General features: G+C 38.9%; 2 protein-coding genes across 2 annotated transcripts in view; one reads left to right on the forward strand and one right to left on the reverse strand.

Moving 5' to 3' along the window:
* The window catches only part of LOC139476066 (uncharacterized), a 45,852-nt gene that overhangs the window by 4,989 nt on the left and 16,575 nt on the right, over positions 1–24,288 (reverse strand). The window lies entirely within an intron of this gene.
* Positions 2,120–24,288, forward strand: part of LOC139476065 (type II inositol 1,4,5-trisphosphate 5-phosphatase-like) — a 65,028-nt gene continuing 42,859 nt past the window's right edge. Inside the window, exons 1-10 of the mRNA XM_071259305.1 lie at positions 2,120–2,637; positions 4,501–4,580; positions 9,737–9,837; positions 16,176–16,214; positions 16,956–17,060; positions 17,307–17,462; positions 19,754–20,036; positions 20,630–20,731; positions 21,302–21,416; positions 23,226–23,342. Of these exons, the coding sequence (XP_071115406.1) occupies positions 2,581–2,637; positions 4,501–4,580; positions 9,737–9,837; positions 16,176–16,214; positions 16,956–17,060; positions 17,307–17,462; positions 19,754–20,036; positions 20,630–20,731; positions 21,302–21,416; positions 23,226–23,342 (1,155 nt within the window). The 5' untranslated portion in view covers positions 2,120–2,580. The remainder of the gene's footprint in view (positions 2,638–4,500; positions 4,581–9,736; positions 9,838–16,175; positions 16,215–16,955; positions 17,061–17,306; positions 17,463–19,753; positions 20,037–20,629; positions 20,732–21,301; positions 21,417–23,225; positions 23,343–24,288) is intronic.

The raw sequence follows: 24,288 nt of genomic DNA on the forward strand, positions 1-24,288 counted from the left end.
GTAATCTTTCAAATTAAATGCCAAAATCGGTGTGTGTGTGTGTGTATGCGCGCGCGCGTGTGTGCGTCCAGCTGAATAGATCGTTTGAAATACAGTTGCATAAAAAAAAGCTATCATTGCTCCCTGACATAGTCTGCGTCCTCAGTCGGTTCACGTTTTTTTCCCCAGGAAGTCTGTATACACCTGCACGCGGATACACTCACGTGCAGTCCCAGGCAGATGGCATCTGGCAAACTCGCTCAATTATTAATACACCTGTCCAGGTATCGACCTTGAAAGTGAACGACCTTTCAAATATTAATTTATCAAATCAACCCAACTCAACATGCAATGAGTGAGGACTCCCGAAAACTTAAATAGGATGGCATTGTTTTACAGTGGCCTAGATCGAGCTTTATTTCAAGCACATGACATATGGAATAGAATTCTCATTTAAGTTTCATGTAATGATTAGGCCATACCTATTTCATTACCTACTTGTTTTTGACGGATCTCTCATTTTTTACCTTCAGCTGAGGCGAAAGGATAAATTCTCTCAAAAGGAGCGCCCCAATGTGTGGGTCTGGATTATTCACGAGAAAACGCGATAACAGACACGATGCAATAAATAGATTAGTAATTTTCTATATTTTAAAAAGTAACTATTATCTTTCTTCCCATCCTGTTTTGGGGTATTTGGGGATAAATCTGTCTAAAACAGGTAATTAAACTGGTCTTTACCTGGGAATAGAGAACGATGTAAACACGTTCTCAATACGCTTGATTAATTACTGACGGCAGATAAACTAAGTACGTATTATCCATATATGACTACCACATAAATTACATCAACAAATATACTCACATTGTATCAAGTTTGATTATCAAAAGTTTAGATAAAAAGCGGCAGCGTTTCTTAAATTAGATAAAAAATCAGCAACCGATAAAATTCTAAAATGGTTTCCTTTTCATCATGAATTTGTCAGTGGCGCTTCATTTCAAGACATTTTACAAACATATTCATGACAAGGATGGTGAGACCAATATTATTTCTAATAATATTAATACTGATTGTAAGACAAAACTAGTATTTCATTAAAACCCGCCCTCAATACATAATAATCATTGGTGTGGTTATAATGATAATTAATCATTATTTTGTCGGCTGTGCACTCAGATATCTATAAGTACACCGAAGGTGTGTATTTTCCTTGGATGCGGCAACGAAGTCATAACAGTATCGACAAAAGAAATACGACACTTTCAACTCAGCGTCAGACGTGTCAAACAATGAATAGTACTTGTTGACACTATAAAAGCTCACTGCATGTCCCGCAGTCTTAGGTTACAATAGACAGACGTACCACGCCTGCGATAGTCAGTGTTACAGTCCTACCTTGCCACCCCACCCCACACACACATGACTTTACTGAACCCTCGGGCAATCAATCGTGATCATAACAGTCGGGTGTTTATGAGATATTTGCATGTTATGTAATTTAAGACCTGTTTAAACACTTACTGGTTTCTCGCAAATTACAATACCAAAAAATGGCATTATACATTTACCACACACCTCAAAAGATATTTTTAAATCAAACCATATGAGTAAATGTCAGTTTACGTCAATATCATTCCAAACAGGCTTTGTCCGATGATGTCTACAATCGTGTTCGTGACGGACATTGAAGCCACATCGGAATAAAATCGATTTTTAAAATGAGTAATCTTGAACGGAAATGTGGCAACAAATGTATCGTACATGTACAAACATTTCACACTACTAATGCCTTGAATCTGAGATAAGAAGTACAAATCACTTACCCAGACGCTAAAATAATGACGGGTAGGCAATACAACCGCCAGCAAGATAAGTCATGTTATTCATTGAACTAAGAATAACCTCTGACCTCGTCACCTAGGAGAGGTGACACAGTTTAAACGGAGCTGTTGTGTTTTGTTTTGTATTCTCGTATCAATTCTAAGGAGCAGCAAATTTTGCAAATACTATTCTTTCTTTTACAAGTTATCATTTACTCATTTCCATTTTTCTTAACATTTTACCGATTCTGTTCAAATTTAGATTCGAAACTTGTCATATCTGACAACTTCGTACGTAAATGCATTTCCGGTTATTTACTTCCGCATGGAAAGTGACTTCGTGTTTGCAAGAAGCATAACAAAGAATGCGGTGACATCTGACCTAAAAATATCGATCGCGACATTTCAGTGGACGGATAATATATCTTGGTTGTGAATGTGCAAAACAAACCCATGGAACGATGTATCGTATGTGTGATTAGATGATACATTCCAAAGGATTCCACACCTGTTTTGACACTAATTTCCATCGCCATTGATCTGTCAGTTGGAACTGAAGTGTCGAAGGAGACTGGATATATATTTATTGTATGGGTGCATGCGCACATGTGACGTGATGAATCCCTTTTCTCCACAGTAGCAAGATTCGATATAGACATGTACTTATCTGTTCACATAAAAAAGAAGCACTTGAATGTCACTTGAACTGAAGAAGCCTTGCTTTACTAGTCGTCCTGCTAGTCACACCTCTTGAAGATAAGGCATTACTCGCTTGTGATAATGGATCCATGTGCAGTTGTTCAGAAGAAACTTGCCTCTGATGAAAAATGTTTGATTGTATCTTTTCGGATAATGGAATGCAAATGAGCATGCCAAGTCAGCTGTTCACCTAGAAATTACAGTAAATACCCATCTCTTGCAGTTGCACATCACAAGGCATGGTCATATATTTACAATACATATTTTTTTTTGAAATTCTCATATTTTGCATTAGTCGATATAGCTGTTGTAATCTATCCATTTGTCAGTTGTTTGTTTAATATCATTTTTCTGTATGCCATTACTGGGGCTGCAGATCCTGTTAGAAAAGGCTGCCTGTTTGTGCTATAGAGTTTACAGAGCATTTCTAAACTTCCAATTGTTACAGCATGAACAAATCATAAAATATTTTTAAAATATACATACCGATTTCTTGGGCTAAAACGGCACCTCATTTGGCAAAAACAGCTACTAATTGTCCGGCTAAAACGGCACCCCTATTTTTAATAACGATTTTTGTGGTCATATATATGCTGTATTTACATTTAGTAGTATTTAATATATGCTATATTTACATTTAGTAGTATATATATTATTTCTTTGGGCGGGGACACCGCCTGTTATCCAAAGAAACATTCTTGTGATGTGATAGGGGAGATATATATGAAATATCTATAAAATTACTTTTTATTTCCTACTTACTAAAATAATTATTAAATACATAGCATACCTGTAGTCCATTTCCTTGACATATCCACCAGATTCAGTTTCAGCTTGACATTGAGTTAATTTGAGTAAAGGTACTTAAAACTTCAAAGCATGTGCTGTTTAAACGATAAGTTTAGTTGCGCCTCCCAATCAAAATCAGTTAGAAAACTGGAGTAGAGGCTAATATCTAATGTAAAATTGTTTTAAGGCAATTAAAATTTCACAATTTTTTGTGTTTGCAAGTAACCATGTGAGTTAAATTTAATTTATTTTACATCAAAGCATGTAATAAGTTTAGTTGCGCCTCCAAATCAGAGTCGGCGAGTTGAGGCTAGTTTCTAACTTTTTTAACATTTCACAGTTTTTTGTGTTTGCAAGTGACCATGTGAGTTTAATTTCATGTATTTCAGTACCAAAGTAATTTTTTTTGTTAAGGTGCCATTTTGCCAGTGCCGTTTCTCTGAGGTGCAGTTTTAGCTATAACCCAATGCTAGACATGCTTCCATTAAATCCAACTTTAACACTGTTAACAAACCCTCTTTTCACTTTTATCTGTAACTCTTGAGTTAGTAAGATTAACAACGTCACATTAATCCACACAGATGTCACACATTGTCTCTTCATGTTAAAGCTTGTGAATGACGCCATACATATCTACATACTGTAAATCTTGAAATGAATGCATCTCCAAAGAATGTGACTGCTGGCCCCTAGCCAAAAATGCTACTCAATAAGAATGCGACTCTCTCCCCCACCCCCCCAAGTCTTATTTGTGATAGTCATTTTTGAGATATAAATGCAATGTTTAATCAATGCGAGCAAAGACCACTCACATTTTTCCCATTAATTTTAATTCACACTCACACTAATTTCAAGATTTACAAAATCAAGTAGATATGGGAGATATTGAGTGTTAGATGGAAAGGAATTAAATTTTCTAGCATCAAATACTCAACATGCTCAATAACAATTACATGCAAATTTATTTGGGTATGGCCAATTAATTTTTTTATTTATGGAAGCATGAACACAAAAAAATATTTGCTTGGTTAGCCAATCAAATGACATCGAATCATGTACAATTTGTTTATTGATTAATAACCAAATATGACTATCTACAATCCATCTACAATTTTACTTCATGGTAGGAATGTTACCAGTAAAACATTATGAATATTTTGGTCATGTTGAGATGATGTCACTGCTATTGATCCCATCCTTGACAACATTCAGTGCACAGAGACTTCCTTGCTGTTGGACTATGGGAAATCTCCCAGATACCTGGCTGTGGTGGAGAAACAAGATGATCATGTGTAAGGAGGATGTGATTTCTTTAATTTTTGTCACCACTGCACCTAGAGCATGCCTTGTGCAGGCTGCAGTGAATATTTGAAAAAGTTTAACAAAAAGACGTGATCTCATATGTGGCAGTAGGGGAGTCTGGTGGTTCAAGCCCGATTCTGGTGTCCCCTGCCATGATCATGATGATATTGCTGGAATATTGCTAAAAGCGGTGTAAAACCAAACTCACTCATCTTTTCACTCTGTTGTATTTTTGGCATAACATACAGTACATCAATACACTTTTTTTGTAATAAGTTGGCCAATCCCATCCCTCACTCCTTGCAGATTGAAAATTTTATGCCTTAACATTTATCTTTGTATGCTTACATTACGATATCTGTGACAAATTCTTTTTTTTAATGAAATATCTGGCTTAGTACTGCATTATATCATAATCATATCACATATTTTTCATAACTTTCTTTGCACATTACAATAGGTTTTAGGCAATGCACATTTCTGAACATGTCAATAGGCATTAGTAATGCAAACCTTTAGTGTTGGTGGTTCACAGTTCAATGTGTATGTATGTGGTAGGTGTTGAACAAACTCATTGTCTAGGCCTCCTAGTCTCCGCTTAGCCTCAGGACTATAATTATTAATGTCTGTATGTTTGGTCAAAATTATCAAGAAATCGCCACAAGGACATAAAGTCTCATCACAAGCTTTCTTATTGTAGCCCCAAGAGTAAGATGAGTAATATGATTAGTCATCACTTTCCATTATTCTTACAGGAATATATGTGCATATAAATTAGTGATGACAGGGATTTGATTGGCTAATGTATATACAGTGAAGACTGTCGATCTGAAGTGGACAAACAGGATGTTAACGTGAATACATGCAAAATAAAAGTTATTCTCTGGCAATCATCATGATCATTATTATAGCCCATTATGATCCTGAAAATAAAATTATCATACATTGTTTATGACACTACCCTAACATGCCTACAGCAATACGATACTCACCTGATAAAGCGGTAACGATACTGGTATACTCCGAAATGTTGTGTTCCTCATAATAAAGAAGTTGATATCCATAAATTCTCTTCCTGTGTATCACCTCTGACTTTCAACCACTTGATATGTAGACATTACTTTTGTCTTATTGAAAACTATGTCTGGGAGATGGGTTCTTGTTACCTTAGGCTAGTATTTATCTAAAAGCAATAAATCTTTAAAACTATGTAGACAGAACTTTTGTCTTATTGAATAGTATAAAAGGGAGATGGGTTTTTATTACCTTTGGGCTAGTATTTATCATGATTTATCTGAAGGCTATAACTGAAACCACTAATACATCGCGTCATTGGAAAACTTGAGTTTATTGAAAATGTTAGTAAATTTTGGGAGCCATGCTTAACTGCGCGCTACAACCGAGTTAGTGCTATACTGAAGGACGCAATAATGAGGGAACACTGTATTTTGTATTTGCATTTTTCCTGGATCCAAATATATTATACTTGCCGTTCCATTATGATATGAAAATTTGTATTAATGATACACCATGATACTAACATTCAGGGCTCTAACCATGCCAACATTCACTCTTACGGTTAGGGCTCTAACCATGCCAACATTCACTCTTACAGTTAGGGCTCTAACCATGCCAACATTCACTCTCACACTAAGGGCTCTAACCATGCCAACATTCACTCTTACAGTTTGGGCTCTAACCATGCCAACATTCACTCTTACAGTTATGGCTCTAACCATGCCAACATTCACTCTCACAGTTAGGGCTCTAAGCATGCTAACATTCACTCTCACACTAAGGGCTCTAACCATGCCAACATTCACTCTTACAGTTAGGGCTCTAACCATGCCAACATTCACTCTTACGGTTAGGGCTCAAACCATGCCAACATTCACTCTCACAGTTAGGGCTCTAAGCATGCTAACATTCACTCTCACACTAAGGGCTCTAACCATGCTAACATTCACTCTTACAATTAGGGCTCTAACCATGCCAACATTCACTCTTACAGTTATGGCTCTAACCATGCCAACATTCACTCTCACAGTTAGGGCTCTAAGCATGCTAACATTCACTCTCACACTAAGGGCTCTAACCATGCCACATTCACTCTTACAATTAGGGCTCTAACCATGCCAACATTCACTCTTACGGTTAGGGCTCAAACCATGCCAACATTCACTCTCACAGTTAGGGCTCTAAGCATGCTAACATTCACTCTCACACTAAGGGCTCTAACCATGCTAACATTCACTCTTACAATTAGGGCTCTAACCATGCCAACATTCACTCACACACTAAGGGCTCTAACCATGCCAACATTCACTCTTACAGTTAGGGCTCTAACCATGCCAAAATTCACTCTCACAGATAGGGCTCTAAGCATGCTAACATTCACTCTTACAGTTAGGGCTCAAACCATGCCAACATTCACTCTCACAGTTAGGGCTCTAAGCATGCTAACATTCACTCTCACAGTTAGGGCTCTAACCATGCCAACATTCACTCTCACAGTTAGGGCTCTAAGCATGCTAACATTCACTCTTACAGTTAGGGCTCAAACCATGCCAACATTCACTCTCACAGTTAGGGCTCTAAGCATGCTAACATTCACTCTCACACTAAGGGCTCTAACCATGCTAACATTCACTCTCACACTTAGGGCTCTAACCATGCCAACATTCACTCTCACACTAAGGGCTCTAACCATGCTAATATTCACTCTCACAATACGGTGTCTAACCATGCTAAAAATGGTATCGATATACCATAGATACAACATGTCCTGATAATAATATCCCGATACAATACACAGTAAAAACTTTTAGCTTTGCCATGTTAAGGGAATGGTAAGAGATCAAACGAAAACATTGTTAGCATGTTTACTAAACATGATTCATGCAGCGACCAGTTACTGAATAATATCTACAAAAACGATACAAGAGATGATAAAGTTCTGTTAACTGTATTTTGTGGTGAGAGAGGGTGTGGAAGGATGCTAGTTAAAGCGTTCGCTCATCATGCTGAAGGTCTGGGTTCGAGTCCCAACATGGGTTCAGTGTATGAAGCCAATGTCTGGTGTCCCCTGTTGTGATATTGCTGGAATATTATTTAATGTGGTGTAAAAGCATGCTCACTCACTATCTCATTTTCCATGTGTTTTTCCAGTATTGTGGGAAGGTACATTTAAGTTTGTTATAGCAAAATATGATTTCCCCAGACTGTCTCCAGAAATACCAATATGATTTAACTTGCAATTAACATTCTATTACATAAATGTCAAATCCTGGTTGTAATTTCTAATGCTGCCAGTGACATTAGAGATTCCGGATCAGACAATACTTCAGGTAAGGAAGAGAATTTATGGATGTCAACTTCTTTATCATGACATTTCAGTTGATATCCATAAATTCTCTTGCTTATGTGTATCACTTCTAAATGCCTTTCAAAGACTCAATACTTCAGGTGGTAGAATACCCAGGTTGTCATGGTTATGAAGGAGTACCATTACTAGTCTGTATGGTTAGGAGCCAATAAGGTCACAGGGCAAAGTAATCATGGTACTATGGTTTAGCAGAAGTTATTCCGGAATTTATGTTTCAATCTTGTGACACATGATATGTCAGGGTGACCACAGCCCTGCGGTTGTGCAACATTAGTTAGTGTTTGAGGAGAGGTCTGATCAATATTCTCCCGAACAGGCTGAAGAATAATGATTCATCAAAGCCAAATATAAGGACCTGGAATCCTGGCTTACAATGAGATCAGTAGCACCATACCTCAGAGATGTGTACTTCATACAGCAGTGTTCCAAGTTAAGGCAGTCCTGGGTTCTTGAGGTTTGCTTATGTATTTTTTGAATCCAGGTACCCCCTAAATTATTTTATATATGAAGTATGGTAATGACATGTGCCTCTAGACTTTCATGCTTAATTTCAAACACTGTATAGTGACTATCATTCTGTTTAGATTGATTCCATCATGAGCATATCTATGCCTAAATTAAGCCATTAGGTCACCAAGCTGTTTATTCTGTATATGTCTCCAACCACATAAAGATGACACGGTGTGACCATTCTGGTGCTGACCAAACACAGATTGAGGGGTTGTGAAAATATCACCAAATTATCTAAAAAAAAATACATTTTATGCTTTAAAAAGGGGGAATATGACATACCCCTGCATCTCCCCTCTGGACCCATATATAAAACCTAACTCAAAAAGTATTCAAAGCAACTTTTAACATTTGTTGAACCCAACTCACTCACTTCTTTTCATTATCATGATCATATCTGTACCCAAGTTAGACCATGAGTTCACCGACCCGTGAAGATCCAGGGTAGAATAGGTCTTCAGCAACCCATGCTTGCCTCTCTGTGAAGATCCAGGGTAGAATAGGTCTTCAGCAACCCATGCTTGCCGTAAAAGACAATTATGCATGTCATAAGAGGCGAGTAACAGGATCAGGATGGCTGACTTAGTTGATGCATGTCATTGTTCTCAATTGCGTGGATCGATGCTCATGATATCAATCACTGGATTGTCTGGTACAGACTCGATTATTTACACAGACCGTGGTCATGTAGCTGGAATAATGCTGAGCGTGGCGTTAAAGAACAAACAAACATGAGTTCACCAACCTGTTCATCATGTATAGTTTCCACCCACAATCAGCTGACACCAGTCTGACCGGTGTGTGTGTGTGTGTGTGTGTGTGTGTGTGTGTGTGTGTGTGTGTGTGTGTGTGTGTGTGTGTGTGTGTGTGTGTGTGTTTGTGTGTGTTTGTGTGTGTTTGTGTGTGTGTGTGTGAGAAATACCCCTGAATCCACCCTCTGGGTCCGCATATGTGACCTAACTGAAAAATTAATTTGAGGAGCATTTGTTAATGCAACTAACTCTCTCACTTTCTTTACTTTCTTTAATCCTTGACTTTGGACATGCTGGAGGGAACTCAGTGGAATCACCTGTTGTATTTAATGTATTCAGCAATCAGTTTTACAATGTTTGTATGTCATCGTCTTGTAACTGTAAAGACATTTAAAGTATCTCGCTGTTAGTGTTGACTATCTTCACCTATTCAGGATTTGGTTCATACTTTGGAGAAGGAAGCCCAAAAGCTTTTGTTTAATTGTTTCATGTTTTTCAGGATATTTTTATTCACGACGAGTCGGGTTCCTGTTCTGAGTCCCGGGGATCTAACTGTTGATCAAGTTCTACCCATCGACTCAGACCTTGGCTGTTTTTTAGGTGAGATTTGTTTGTTATTTAATGCAGTATTCAGCATTCCCAGTAGACTAACATTTAGTCTCTGAAATCTTATATTACACAATATCCTTCTTGACTCTAAAAATAAAAAAAATTCCCTATGCATGCTGATTTCAGAGCTAGCTTGAGCTGGCTAGACTTGCTTTTGTATGCATATCTAGATTATTATTTTTTCATAAAATAAATATATTCCACGGTCATGGTGCAGGACTACATTCCCAGCTGTATGGTGGCAGCCAGTAAATAGTCAAGTCTGGGCCAGACAGTGATGTATATAATGAGCAGTGATCCATGTGACTTGGGTACGACTGAATGCAATGAACCAAGTCACCAAGCCTGAGCATGCGATACCCTGAGTTGACTCTTCTAAATGTCATTATGGTTCAAGTTTGTCAGCACAATACCCATGCTTGTGGGTTTCAACAATGTGTTGAGGGTGTAAGACCTGTATCACTATAGCTTGGGTTGTATTCTGGCCCTTTATCTGCTTCTCAAAGGGGACAACTTTCCTCACAAACTATTTACCGAGAAATGAAATTTTACACCCTGGTGTTACTGGTCATGATCTCAAATGACTTAAATGACTTTGAAACTTGGTGTCGTAAATTCATTTTTACGGAGTCATAACCCTTGCTCCGTGCTTTTCAACATAGTTTGTGTGTGTGGGTGTGGGTGGGGGTGTGGGTGTAGGTGCGTATGAGGGTGTATGTGTGTGTGTGTGTGTATGTGTGTGGTAATGTGTGGGTGGGTGTTAGTGTTAGAATGTGTGTGTTAGTGTTAGTGTGTGTGTGTGTTAGTGTGGGTGGTAATGTGTGGGTGGCTGTGTTTCCAGGACTTTATTGAAGCAGTTATAGATCTATCTAGACCTGCTCAAGGTCGGATATTGTCTCCATACCTCCAGAAAATGTCAGTAAAAGATATCAAATTGGAATTATAATATAGTAAAGAAGTTGACATCCATTAATTCTCTTCCTTATGTGTATCACTTTTAAATGCCCTTCAAAGACAAGGAATTATAAACTTCTCTATTCATCTAATACAGTTATAATGAATTCAAAGGGACCACTAATTATACCCACGACCTTTTAGGTCGAGGGTATATAAGTTATACCAAGGTTCCGTCCGTCTGTCTGTGTTACTCCGAAAACTTTGTCCACGCGATTTCTCTTAAAGTATTCAGTAGATTCATCTCAAACTTAGTACATATAATCTTTGTCATATGGAGGGATGCAGTCAAAAGAAAAAAATTGTTTTATTAAGTTTCCATTTTTTAATGTATTTTTCAAACCCTAACCCTATCCATTATTTAATATGAAACTACTGACACACTAGACGGGTCGGGGGTATTGGTGAGCCACGCTCACTTTTGCCCTTGTTTAAGTTGGTTATTGCCGTCGTTCGTTATAAGCATATATATAGCATATAAACTGCAAATGGCCGGGTGAAAAAAACCAGTTTGTTATATCCGTCTGTTCGTTATAAGCGTTGTCGTTATAAAAATAGTTTACTGTAACTCATAACTAAGTTTAAGTCTTTGTAGACGTTTCACATATCTTTATGCATATTTCACTGATAACAGGGCCAATAAACATGATAAAGAGCAAGAGGTTTTAATGCTTAGTTTTTTATTATTTCATTGAATGGGACCTTGAAATACAACGTTGAAATAACTCTGAATTTAAAAACATAAGACCTTTGAACAAATCCCAGTTTTGAACCAAATAATGCAATTTTTCCCAAATTGATTGCCAGAGGGACTTAGTTCACAAACCCAGATAGGCCCTGGACCCACAAAACAGAAATGATCAGATTCAGTGACCGTGAAATGCAAGGGCGTTCAGGTTAAAGAACATAAATCTGCAATAGCTGGAAGATATAATATACTAGTATATATATATTGATATGTGCAGTGATAATGTGGTAAAAATATTGGTACCATGGTTACCGGTTTGAGGCAGATTGTTACATTGGTTGCACATGTATTGACGAGGGGAGTGTATTGCCATCAGTATAATGTCAGCTGTGTCAGGGTGACCTGTGACAGATAGGGGGATTCTTGAGAGCATGTACACACATGCTGATTGATATGATGATATGATGATATGATGATTGTACTCGGCCAGGTGAAGGCAGTGACCTGAGTCAGGGTCGAACGTCGAAGTAATAGGTAAAGAACCTTTGATTGTGCAGACAGTCGTACTCTTATCTCAGGGCATGAAAGATGTAATCATATGGGCTTGAATTAAGAAATCCTGGTCAATTAGTTTGATTTTGGAGGTCTGTTGACATTGAGTAGCATGTCACGTATCAGAATATCATGGACAATTACTGTGTATTCTGTGTTGATCTCCAGATGCTCATTAGGGCCGAATCTGTTGTCTGTCTGTCTGTCCGTCTGTCCCCTCTCTCTCTCTCCCCTCCCTCTCTCTCTCTCCCTCCCTCTCTCCCCCCCTCTCTCCCCCCCCCTCTCTCTCTCTCTCTCTCTCTCTCTCTCTCAAATAAATATATTGTTTGCCTTTCATTTGGATGGCCCAATACTTCGTACAAATGTTGCACTTGCAAAGAAAAACATCAATATTACTGATTTTCTCATGTTTAGACAGTTTCTGCATTTTTTCAGTGGCAGCTGTTCATGTGTGTAATGATTTGTATTGCAACATTTGGGCAGGCTGCTTCAAATTATTTTAGTATTATTATAACTTCTGGGATAGTTTTACTGACTACTGTGGTGTTACACACTTACATACCTACTGACCTGTCTGTTACTGTGATTTGTAGCACTTTAAGGAACCTGGGTGTCAGTTGGTCCCCAGCAACCTATACTTGTCAGGGACAACATATTTGTTTGGCTTGTTCCTTTTTAAACTTACTGGCCCTTCCCTGAACAAACTGGCCTACAACTAAATGGTAGAAGCCTTGGAGTGGTCTTACCTGATGTTGCGTAGCCACCTAGCGCAGCTCTGAACTCCTCACCCCTGAAACGCTTTCTCCTGCACTCTGAGATTTTAATCTTGGCTTCCATTTGCCTCAATCCGTGGTGATTTATGAGCAAATGTACACAACATTACAAAACGGCCAGTTCTCATTCTTCCAAGATGATCGACATATCTTTCATCCCCCTAAATATTTTCTCATCAAAACTACATGATTTACAAGCAGTGTCCAAAAAAACCCATGAAAGGTACATGGAGACATTTTGACCATGTACGTTACATTTGAGCAAGCCCTTTGTAAATTTAACTGGCCATGGGCCAACGGGCCAGCAGTTAAATTGACCCCTTTTTTTGTACTAGGTGACTGGATGGTCTCTGATATTCTGTTGAATGTCTGTCATTGTACCCTGACATACACGGGCGTTGCTCATAATATCAATCATTGGGTTGTCATATTTCTGAGTGCTATGTTTAACTACAACCAAAGATATTAGACAATTTTCTTGGAGCATTTGTGGAGTAGTCTCTATACTTGATATTGTCGATGTATTGGGGTACTCTTTCTTTATGTCTTGATATTTTCCTAGGTACAGAATTACTTTGGAAGTCAGAAACCAGTAATACAGGGCTAGAATTCCATGGCAGGGAGTAATCAGGCATATCACTGAAACTGGTGACGTCACCTTCCATCCATCTCAGGGGGGCGGGGCGGGTAGCCTAGTGGTTAAAGCGTTCGCTCGTCACGCCGAAGACCTGTGTTCGATTCCTGACATGGGTACAATGTGTGAAGCCCATTTCTAGTGTCCCCCGCCAAGATATTGCTGGAATATTGCTAAAAGTGGCGTAAAACCATACTCACAAACTCACTCCATCCATCTCAACCATGCCTTGAGTAATGACAGTTGATTGCCAGACCAGGGATATAAGTCAGTTGGTCCGAGGTTAAAGATAGCCTGGGTGCTAAAATTTTCGGCTTTCAAGGCAATGCTAGGTGAAGGGTCTCTTTGAATGTTGCACTAATGAAGTGGCCTATTCATGAAGCCGTCCTTATGGTATGATTGTCGTAAAGCTGTTGTAGCGATAAGATCTTAGCTAAGTCTTTACTTGAAGCGCTAAGTTATCATAAGTTTACGACAAAAATTAAGATAGGGTCAGACTTTGGGTCGGTAAGATGGCGGACAACAGATGGATTCAACAGCAGTATGGGTCTACTGTATCATTTCTGACTACAAACTCTGTGATTTCCACTTGTAACATGTGTATGAACAACAAGTCCTAGAAGACCTTCACAAACATCGCAATCACCACTGATGAAAGAGGATCTGTGATTTTTAACTTCAAGACTTGTTTGGCCGTTTTGGTTTTTAGATGCACAAGATATGCATAAATAATTATTTTCTGTTAAATAAAATCAGTATGAATATGTAATCGATTGGCAATCGATAGTGCCCAACTGTTTTTACTTGTCCATGTGATTTTCACTAGCCTTGTGAGAGCATTGTTATTGCAGGCTACTGTATGAAATAATATCGTAAACAATATCAGTTGAATGATCTCACTGTGCAACATTTCTAGACAAGTTGTAGAAGTTGAACATTGTTCTTTCTGAGGTTAAGCAGTGCACTCCTATCGTCCATTTCGTTTACGAATTATTTCGGACATATTGCAAGTTGCAGATGAATGAAAAGAATGTTGTATGATGAGCAACCCCATGTGTAGCAATGTTACGACATACTTACGATATATGCATGACTTGCCACAACTTGTGATCATTGCGACTTATTTACGTATAGTTATTTTTCACATTTCGACATCTGCCTTTCCAATTCCATATATTAGACTTCGATGTTTGCTATATCTATCCACAAAGGACAACAGCTTCATGATGGTGGTCTTCAGTGATCAATTATACATAACAGTAACATGAGGAAAACTGAATCTGTCAACAAAAATTGAAACCATCATTAATAATAACAACATTGTTTTTCAACAGTGGTTTGATTGTTCATCTTAAAATCTTTTAAATATTTAAACGATTACATGAATTTTAATCTTGGGATTTCCCTGAATAATCAATGATGGCATTGGGAAACTCCAAGGTTATTGTAACTCTGTCACAAGAGAGCTCACTGTCTTAGCTAAGCATTGTGTCGTAAGTAAGATAATGTTGCGATAGGTTGAAGCTTCAGAATAGGTCCAATGGCAATCACTGTTCTAGTTACATGTGTCTAAGAATTGTCTTAGATAAGACAGCTTCATGAAAATGCCATCAGGCTTGTAGTTAATGTTATAGGTTGCAATGACTTTGCATTTGATTGACACCTGCACTATAACTAATCCTGTCTGGACCACGCAAATCAGTGACTGGAAGCAATGAGCAATAGGTCACACATGAGCTTGACCTCCCAATCTAGTTTAATTGGCTCTCACACAAGTATAGCCTGACCTCCCAATCTAGTTTAGTTGTCTCTCACACAAGTATAGCCTGACCTCCGTTGCTAGTTTAGTTGTCTCTCACACAAGTATAGCCTGACCTCCCAATCTAGTTTAATTGGCTCTCACACAAGTATAGCCCCGACCTCCCGATCTAGTTTAGTTGTCTCTCACACAAGTATAGCCTGACCTCCCGATCTAGTTTAGTTGTCTCTCACACAAGTATAGCCTGACCTCCGGATCTAGTTTAGTTGTCTCTCACATAAGTATAGCCTGACTTCTCGATCTAGTTTAGTTGTCTCTCACACAAGTATAGCCTGACCTCCCGATCTAGTTTAGTTGTCTCTCACACAAGTATAGCCTGACCTCCGGATCTAGTTTGGTTGTCTCTCACACAAGTATAGCCTGACCTCCCGATCTAGTTTAGTTGTCTCTCACACAAGTATAGCCTGACCTCCCAATCTAGTTTAGTTGTCTCTCACACAAGTATAGCCTGACCTCCCGATCTAGTTTAGTAGTCTCTCACACAAGTAAAGCCTGATCTCCCAATCTAGTTTAGTTGTCTCTCACAAAAGTATAGCCTGAATTCCGGATCTAGTTTAGGTGTCTCTCACACAAGTATAGACTGACTTCTGGATCTAGTTTAGTTGTCTCTCACACAAGTATAGCCTGACCTCCCAATCTAGTTTAGTTGTCTCTCACACAAGTAAAGCCTGACCTCCCGATCTAGTTTAGTTGTCTCTCACACAAGTAAAGCCTGATCTCCCAATCTAGTTTAGTTGTCTCTCACAAAAGTATAGCCTGACTTCCGGATCTAGTTTAGGTGTCTCTCACACAAGTATAGACTGACTTCTGGATCTAGTTTAGTTGTCTCTCACACAAGTATAGCCTAACTTCACGATCTAGTTTGAAAGATGTAATTTTCATAATGATAATGATTGTTTGTATTTTCAGATTCTTCAAATACTGCCAAATCCAGTGACCATCCTCAAGGTTTGTATTTAGAAAGTGATATATGATTATTAATGTACACTGATGTATTCATGGCAGTGTTCAAGCAATAAACATGGTATTTATAACTATGATAAGAACTCATCTCACATGCCATGTTTAAGTCAGATGTTTATGCAAGAACCAAAGGGCTTGTGCACAAGAACACAAAAGTAAGTGTGCCAGAAATATGTTTTCCTTAAATCTGAAATGAAGTATTGAATCAGTGTTAGTTAAGTTTATACTGGCCCAGGTCTTAGTTATTCTTCGGGGCGGTCGGGTAGCCTAGTGGTTAAAGTGTTCGCTCGTCACACCGAAGACCAGGGTTCGATTCCCGACATGGGTACAATGTGTGAAGCCCATTTCTGGTGTCCCCCGCCGAGATATTGCTGGAATATTGCTAAAAGCGGCGTAAAACCATACTCACTTAGTTATTCTTCATGTGTAATTCAACTCTTGAGCAAAAAGATCAGAATGCATTTTTGGCCCTTACCCAATCAATGCAGCTGATTTACCAAGATAATATCTTTGTCTGTGGTGGTCTATAGGATAGAGTGTCTGCCTGGAGAGATGAGGGTCAGTGGTTCAAACCCTGGCCGTGTCATTCCCACCCCCACAAACCCCCCCTCAATGTTTAAAGTTAGGATTACTCTTGAACTTAGCTTGACTGTCACCAGAACTATATTAAAAATATTTAATTATTACACCAAAATTCTTTATACTTTCTAACAATTAATTTTTCAGCATTTAAATTACGGTTAAAATCCAACCAACACAACCTGCTTCTGGAGTTGCCTCAACAACAATCAACAAGAGATCTCCTCGGGCAAATAAAGAGTGCAAAGGACCGTAAGCAGATTTCATTTCTATTTTCCCATTACAATGATTACTTTAGTTTTTTCACTACTTGCTTCCCAACATGTTCCATTTTATTCACGATTTCAGATTTTATGCAATATGTTCAATTAGTTCATATGCCATATGCCAATCTATTCTCTTGCATTTATTCCATTACATTTCATTGTTATGCTACAACAGATACTGTTTATGCTGATGCTGGTTACCATGGTTACAGCAAAACATGTTTTGTTTCAGTGTACACCCAGAATGCAGGATTCGGTTCTCCACCGACCTTCAGCTGGCTGAGCAAGTATTGCAGTCGGAACAGTGGAACAACTAACCCTTTCCAAGATGACGTGTTTGACCCTCTGGCACACATGAATCTCACCAGCAATGGTGTAGGACAGACAGGTATGTGGTGACACTGTGTGACCATCTTCCCTCAGCACAGGGACTTCACTGACTGTGAAAGTCCAGTTTCTTCCCATGTATCTCTGCAATACATATAAATTGTTGCTTGTGAATTGTATTTTTTATCCCCTGCCCAACAAAGTTGGCGGGGGATATTGAAACAGGCTTCGTCCGTCTGTCCGTCCATCTGTCCATCCGTCATGTTTCGTTTCCGGAGCATAACTCATAAACTGTTCAATATTTTTTGATGAAACTTTGCAGGTTTGTCAGGTACATGCTGAACTGGTGCCTTTTGCTATTTAGAAATTTTAGACGTTTTTATTTTTTAGGTTTCCATGGCAACAAGATGGAGTTAGGTTCTGTGAGGGTAGGGTTCGTTTCCGGAGCATAACTCATAAAACATTCGATATTTTTTCATGAACCTTTGCAGGTTTGTCAGGTACATGCTGAACTGGTGCCTTTTGCTATTTAGAAATTTTAGACATTTTTATTTTTTACGTTTCCATGGCAACAAGATGGAGTTAGGTTCTGTGAGGATAGGGTTTGTTTCCGGAGCATAACTCATAAACCATTCAATATTTTTTCATGAAACTTTACAGGTTTGTCAGGTACTTGCTGAACTGGTGCCTTTTGCTATTTAGAAATTTTAGACGTTTTTATTTTTTAGGTTTCCATGGCAACAAGATGGTCTTAGGTTCCAAACTCTTCTTTTTTTACAATTTCCATGACAAGTTCCACCTCAGTTAAAAAAGGTTAGGGTTTGTTTAGATTTAATTATGTCATAATTTCTGTAACAGGGGCAGGGGATATAGCCACGTTAGTGGCAAAATCTTGTTTGTTCCTGTTTTCTCGTCACGCCGAAGACCCGCATTCGATTCCCGACATGGGTACAATGTGTGAAGCCCATTTCTGGTGTCCCTCGCCGTGATATTGCTGGAATATTGCTAAAAGCGGCGTAAAACCAAACTCACTCACTCACTCACTCACTTGTTTGTTCCTAAAATACTGTAGCTTTAAAAAGTAATAAGTCAAAATGTTATTTTGTCACCCATAAGGTCCTTTATTTCATGGTTGGTCACACATGTGTTTAGGTGTCTCCTCATATAAAACAGTGTGGTAATATACAGAGTGGTAGTGATGTTGTTGAATGCAGGAGTGAGGGAAGCAACATTTCTGCTCTATCGCTGTGGCCTCTAACTAAACAAGTTTGTGTGTTTGTTGTTTAAACCACAGGCAGGAGGCAATATTCCACCCATATCACTCCGTAAATAATAAAATCTAGACCAGACAAACCAGTGATTAATATTTTGTTAGGGGTACGATGAAGCACAATCAACTAAGTCGCCATGTCTGACAAGTTGCCCCATGAAACCACCTGATGACTAGCATAGTTTGCTGGGGACCAGTTCTAAGCCAGGCTCTTCAACAGGGGCACCTCTTTATTGACGTTTGATGTGAAGGATTGTAAATAAATGTGACAAAACCCTTTCCAAAATCATAATGAGTGAGTGAGTGAGTTTGGTTTTACGCCCCTTTTAGCAATATTCCAGCAATATCTCGGCGGGGGACACCAGAAATGGACTTCACACATTGTACCCATGTCGGGAATCGAACCCGGGTCCTCGGCATGACGAGCGAACGCTTTAACCACTAGGCTACCCAACTGCCCCTCAAAATCATAAGAAATCTCCATTGTTCAGTTCTGACTATATCTGAAACATGTGTTTTTGAATCACTATGAAATAGAGAGACCAGGTTTTCGCTAAATGGTGAGCTTATCCTGCCCCACTGGCGGCACCCATCATAAACACATGCAAAGGCAAGTCAACTGTTCACCGGAAAAAAACAATCATATGGGACAAGTCAAAATGGGTGAATAGCATTCAACTTTATTTTTGTCACTGATGCATCAAATATGGAAATGTCCTCCACATGTCTACCATATAACATTTTGAAAGCTTTACTTAGAGCTTGAATGTTGTTACCCTGGGCCCCATTCCACAAAGTGATGTTAGTGCTACAACGATCGTGAGCCTATGATAAAGTATAGGTGTTACGATCACTAAGATCAAACTACTTTTGAACAAGAGTCATATGACACTCTTTAAGATCTACGTAGAGAGACCATGTCACCATGTCTAACAACCCGACCCTCAAAGTCACCTCCTGACTAGCATCGGCTACTGGGGACCTGTTTTAAGCAGGAATCTACCACAAGGACACACAAGTGACTCCCTCACCCCATTTATTCACACATGATGTGAAGGATTTAAGACAGCATTTTGTTTCAGTGGATGTTGCAACTGCTGAAAGACAAGGTTTTGACGACGACTTCAGCAACATGCTGACCCTGAATGCTTCCAATCTGGCCAACAGCCAGAGCAGGGAGTCGCTTGACATGCTGGACCGGGACGAAGATGAGCCCGATACGGTCTACAACATTCAGAAGCAGCTGGGGATCGGGTACGGCCTGGAGCTGCCGGTCGGACAGAAGTCTGTGACAACCAGGGAGGTGTTCGTGAAGCGCTACATGGCACAGAGAGAGGTGGAGTTCACCAATATAGAGAAACTGAGGTGAGAAGCTGATCATAGTTGACTCATTTAGTCTTATGGAGGGACATAGTTGAAATTTTCAACATGATTGTTTAATTTTTTTTCTGAAAACCTAGAAATTGGAAAAGTCTGACCTAATTATTATTATTATTATTATTATTATTATTATTATTATTATTATTATTATTATTATTATTATTCCACAGGTATCCAGGTACTAGTATCTGCTCAAATCATTGCTAAGTATATGATAAACTATTCTACATTCATGTAGAATGTAATATATGTGAATTTGTGAATGGATTACCTTCATGCAGTCAGCAAACTGTCTGTGTGTGTATATCTATGGGTGTCTCTCTGTGTGAGAGTGAGTAAGAGTGAATGAGCGAGATTGTATACCGGGGGGTACCTTCATTTACACCAAATATACAAAGACATGCAGTTGAGTGATCAACATTGATTAATTTTTCATAATGATATTGCTCCACTGCAATCAGTGTCTAAACGTTCAGTGAAGTATTTGAAAGTAAATATTCTATTTCGTCCTATATTTGAATGAATTTCAGCCCTACCTGCAGGTATATTGCAGCCTTAGTCTACCTCTCTATTTCCAGGGTGTTTTGTGGCACATGGAATGTTAACGGACAGTCCCCAAAGGAGTCCCTCAAGGAATGGCTGGCGATGGATGACGAACCTCCGGATATATATGCTATAGGGTATACCATTAAATGTTTATGTAACAATATATTATAATGAACATTTGTATGCATGGTTGTTGCTTTTACAATTATTAACTTCTTGTAAGATTTCATGTTGGCGCCACGGTTCGCTGGCAGAGTTGCGTCCTTTGGGCACGCCAGAAACCTATGATTGTGGGTTCGAATCTCAGCCCGCCCCGATTCTGTTTCTATGTTTGTCAGCACCATTCCTGTGCTCGTGGGTTTCACTGGAGTGATAAACGTCTGAGACCTGCATCACTTTGGGCTTTCCTCCCATATTAAGCTGACACGCCGGGATGTAACCGGAATACTGTTAAAAGCGGCGTTAAACCCAACTCACTTAACTCTCCATGTTAGATTTCATGTCAGGGTTCTGAAGGGAGATATTTTACAGGGTCCTATCTCCATGTTAGATTTCATGTTGGGGTTCTGACACACCGCGATATAACTTGAATACTGTTAAAAGCGGCATTAAACCATGTTAAACTCACTCACTCACTATCCATGCTAGTTTTAATGTCAGGGTTGTACAGGGAGATATTTTACAGGGCCCTCTCTCCATGTTAGATTTCAGGAACTAGATCTGAGTAAGGAGGCATTTATATTCACGGACTCTCCGAAGGAAGCAGAATGGCAAAGAGATGTGAAGACCAATCTCCACCCTAAGGCAAGGTATCGGAAAGTAGGTTCTGTCAGACATCTTCCTATTCTTGTTTGACCCTGCAGATTTCAGGGCAGAATTGGCAGTATTGCACACGTTTGTTGTACAAGCCAATGAAGAGGAGGAGCAAGTGCTAACCTCAGGGGCATTGATTGTTATTCCCCGCCCAACAAAGTTGGCGGAGGATATAGAAACAGGCTCCCTCCATCCATCACGTTTCGTTTCCGGAGCATAACTCAGAAACCGTTCAATATTTCTTCCTGAAACTTTACAGGTCTGTCAAGTACATGCTGAACTGGTGCCTTTTGCTATTTAGAAATTTTAGACATTTTTATTTTTTACATTTCCATGGCAACAAGATGGACTTAGGTTCCAAACTCTTCTTTTTTTTACAATTTCCATGACAAGTTCCACCTCGGTTAAGAAAGGTTAGGGTTTGTTTAGATTTAATTATGTCATACATTCAGCAACAGGGGCGGGGGACAAAGCCACGTTAGTGGCAAACTCTTGTTGCTTGTGTAACGGATCAGTAGCTTGTCTGACCCCATCCTCGATTATCCTTTTACCTTCTTTGACTTTACTTTATGTGAGTTGATTTAAGTATGAACCCTCATAGGTTGTGGGCCAAACTGAAGGGATGTCAGAACTCGGTACCTCGAACGATTTTATGTTTACCCTGACAATTTTCAACAACCGGCATTACTGCAGAAAAAAGTTGTCAATTACTGTTTACAATGTTAACAAAAAACCTGACTAAAGGATTAAGTTGCCCAGAGACCATATGGTCTCTAAGTTGTCTAAATGACCAAAAACATAGGTTCTGTATTTTAAATATTGGTGCAAGGGATGCCCAGGCTTTCCCCAGGAATGGGGAACTAGTTGAATAAAAATTCTTAATAACAACTTAGCACAGGATCACTCATGAACAGAATGAGTGTAATCTGATTGGACAGCTATTTTTAGTGGCATGTCTTTCGGATACCGTTCAAAATCAACAGTGATAGTTAAAGGGTCCAGGGTGCATCCTTAGAAATAATACACTGGATAATCGAGGATGGCCTGCCCAAATTATATTATTTACAGGGCCTCCGTGAAACAGTTGGAACACTGATAGGCTAAAAAAATAATAGTCTTGGTTCTCAGGCACTGTCCACATCATCATAAAGTCTGCCGCATGTCTTGTTTTTATTTCCATTTTTAAATTTTTTTAAAAAGTCCTAATACTTAAAAACAATGTGATCCAATGTAGCACACAGTTACTTCCCTTTACATGCGCACATCTCATGTTATGGTCATGGCTGCAATAGGAGTTTGTATACTTGTTTATGTAGGGAGGCTCTTTCCCAGGTTGATGGTACACAACTGTTTATCTGGTTACATACAAGGTTGAACAATGCAACAAAAAAGACACCGCCCAACCGCAGTATATTTTCAAAAGTCATTGCCTGAGAACCAATTCTTTTATTTTTTTAAGCCTGTACACAACATTTACAGATTCACAATGCTAATTTGCTTAATTAACTCATTTAGTAGAAATGATTTTGATCATGATGTTGGTAAGCATGGTAAGGTCCTTTCAAAATTCAGGTTGTAAAGTTATTGATCTGTCTGTGAAAATGACAATGGTAGAGCTGAAAAAAACACTTAGATACAGGCATTGAAAAATGCTTGAGTTTCTCTTTGCATGACTGGAAGAAAAAGTAACAGCACTTCTTGGCTTATTACAATGATTTCTTGCATATATATAATTTACAATTGCCATATATTGAATAATTATGTTTGATTTTTCTTGATGTTATTAATGGGCTATTTTATTTCTGTCCCATGAAGGTGAAGTCCTGTCGTCTTGTTGGGATATTGCTGATCATCTATATACAGGAGAAACACAAGCCAAACCTACACTTCCTAGATTCAGACCAGGTTGCCACGGGGATCATGGGAATCATGGTTAGTTACGCATAGCAACCGATCAGATCATCAAATATGAGTATTGATTGAAAATAATCAGTGAAAGATTTTGGTGGTATGAAGATTCCGGAAAAGATCTGGGTTAGAATTGGTCTTTAGCAATCCATGCTTGTCTTTAGTGGTGACTAACAAGATTTTGTGGTCAGGTTCATGCAAGGTATGGTATCCCAATTGCGTTGGTTGATGCTCATGATGTTAATCACTGGATTGTCTGGTCAAGACTTGATTATTTACAGATTGTCGTGTAGCTGGAACCATGCTGAGTGCGGCGTTCAGCAAACAAACAAAGATTAGTCTTTTAATTTAGAACAAACAAACAGACAAACTAAGATAAGTACGTTATGTCAGAACATTTAACTGCTGCATGTAATGGTTCAACAAAATTGACATGCACCTTGAACCATGTTTAAGCAAGTGCTTCATGGAAACAAAATAATGCTAGCATGTGTTGTGTACTGTAAGTCACAGCATCAATGTGTATATGAAATTATTGCAAGGACTGAGTATCCCTTATTGGGCGATCTTTTTGTTCCAAAGGGCAATAACTCTCCTTTTGAAATGATATAAGCGACGGTCCAAACCGTCGCTTCCGGTCTGGTTCCTGGATCAATGCGCGCTGCGACAACTACTGACATGTAGAGACGGAGCCAAGCTAAAGAGTTGTCCTGTTGCACCTTCGTTCAAAAACGGTCGTTTACAACTAAATATTTTTAACTAGCACATATTTTGTAGTGATTATTAGTTTATAATATCAACATTTGTTGAGTCTTCAACTACAAGACGAATTGTCACTCTGGAATATAGCGGGAAACATGTCATGAAAAATGGTATATTGCCACGGTATTTTCTACGTCAGAAAACAGCGAGGCATTAGTCAGTCTGGGCTAACATATTGCATCGATGAAATAATGCAAACTCATTTTAT

Source organism: Haliotis cracherodii, unplaced genomic scaffold (assembly GCF_022045235.1).
Source record: "Haliotis cracherodii isolate W230 unplaced genomic scaffold, xgHalCrac1.p SCAF_3, whole genome shotgun sequence".
NCBI classification, from domain to species: domain Eukaryota; kingdom Metazoa; phylum Mollusca; class Gastropoda; order Lepetellida; family Haliotidae; genus Haliotis; species Haliotis cracherodii.